General features: G+C 35.9%; 1 protein-coding gene across 1 annotated transcript in view; it reads left to right on the forward strand.

Moving 5' to 3' along the window:
• LOC112143796 (meprin A subunit beta) overlaps positions 1-1979 on the forward strand; it is a 28016-nt gene that overhangs the window by 20602 nt on the left and 5435 nt on the right. The window contains exons 15-18 of the mRNA XM_036215890.1: positions 4-286; positions 376-552; positions 1359-1461; positions 1545-1649. Of these exons, the coding sequence (XP_036071783.1) occupies positions 4-286; positions 376-552; positions 1359-1461; positions 1545-1649 (668 nt within the window). The remainder of the gene's footprint in view (positions 1-3; positions 287-375; positions 553-1358; positions 1462-1544; positions 1650-1979) is intronic.

Genomic DNA, 1979 nt, shown 5'->3' on the forward strand with positions numbered 1-1979 from the left:
CAGATTGATGACTTTCAGACAGTCCTGGAGACCACTACAGCCAGAATATACAGTTCACGGCAGTACTCCAGTGAGGGTTATGCTTTCCAGTTTGGTGCTTTCTTTTTTGGGACACATTTTGGACTGTACATGCAGCTCCTGTCTGGTGATTATGATGATCAACTGGACTGGCCTTGCTTACGTAGACAAATGACTTTTCAAATGCTGGATCAAACACCAAACATTCAGCAACAGATGGCTAAACGATGGAGTTTCACCACTAACGAATATCACGTCAACCCCAACGGTAAGGGAGTGAAAACCTAAAAAAATTCTTAAGAAGACAAAAGAAACCTTTTTAACTTTGCAAACAACATATGTGCTTCTTACGAACAGGTGTCAATTACTTTGACAACCCACGCAAGATTGGATCTCCAGTGTTCACAGATGAGAATAATAAGCAGGTCTATGGTGGAGTTCTTTATGGATTATATAGGTTTTCAACTTTGGAAGAAATGCAAAACAGAGAGTTCCTCAAAGGAGGGAGTGCTGTTTTTACCCTCAACTTTCAAGGCAAGTTAAGAATTTTACTAAGTAACTTTAGGGCTGTTTTCTGATCACATCATGACTGCTATTTAACACTACCAACATTTTTTTTTTGGCACAAAACAAGAAAAAAAAGCATACCTACTTGTAACAGGTGTCTATGTTAATATACTTCGTAGCCAAAAGACCATAAAATAAATAAATGTTAAAACAAATATCAAGCAAGATCCAAAAAACTATACATTTTTTAACCATCACCAAGTCTATTCAAGCAAAATTGAATACATACTTTTAAGTGTTGTAACTCAAAGAATTTTCATAAAATGAGATGTAAAGTTGTATTATTAATAATGAGGTCATTTTGTTTAAGACTAATTTGATGATTGCCTGCATTGTGACTTCGGGTGACTTAAAGGAGCCATACCATGACAAATCAACTTTTTGAGCTTTTAAGTGTATCATTTTGTTCATCGCTCAATATAAAGAACTGAAAACATGGCTGACAACATGAAATGGGCGGGAACCTCAAGTAGCAAAAGGCAGTGATTCATAGACCGAGTCATTTTAAAAAAATAATTCATATTTCATAAGTAATTTGTTTTTTAGTGTTCCAAAGGTAATATACGATCACATATATGGACATAGTTTACTCTGAAAGAGTAAAGAAAAGCATGGTATGGCCCCTTTAACACGTTTTTCCTTTTTTTTAACATAAAAGTCAAGTTAGGAAAATGCAAAATGTAGGAGGCTTTTTGTTCCTTAAAAAAATGTCAAGTTTATTTGAAAATATTTGTTTAATTGTAGGATTGCTCATATGTTTTATGTATTGTTAGATCTCACTCCACTGGTTAATGGAAGTACTCTACCATGTCCACAAGTGAGACCGACGAACTTTGTCCATCAACCCACGGATGGAAATGAAGGGCCATGTTCATGGTAGGATGAAAAGAAAAGTTTAGGATTAACACAAAATTGGAAATTTGGTTCCTTTGTCTTTGAGAAAAATGTGACTCTTGCAGGACCCCACCAGCAAACACGACAACCCCACCCACTATCATTGAAACTCCCCCCACCATCAAAACAACTCCGTCTTTACCAGGTCCTCCAACAACAGTTGACGACAGGTATGAGCTATACAAACCTTCCTTTCTTCTTTCCCCTCGGATGTTATTTTCTAAAATTATTCTAGAATACAAATTGACATTTTGAATCATGCAGCAAATACAGGTTAAGGATATGAGTTGTTTTCTAGCATGTGTTTACATTTTTTTTTCTTAGTTTTCATTGTCTGAGAGTACAGAACAAATCTGTATGTTGTTTTTCACCTTCTGGCATTGGTGTTCATTGAATTAACAACAGGTACACTTCAGTGGCAACAATTAGAAAACCCTCAAAACAGGACCGGTGTTACATGTGGAGGTCATTTCAAATTTCTCCCTCTTGATCTTTTTTGG

The sequence above is a fragment of the Oryzias melastigma genome, linkage group LG16 (assembly GCF_002922805.2).
Source record: "Oryzias melastigma strain HK-1 linkage group LG16, ASM292280v2, whole genome shotgun sequence".
Taxonomy (NCBI): Eukaryota; Metazoa; Chordata; class Actinopteri; order Beloniformes; family Adrianichthyidae; genus Oryzias; species Oryzias melastigma.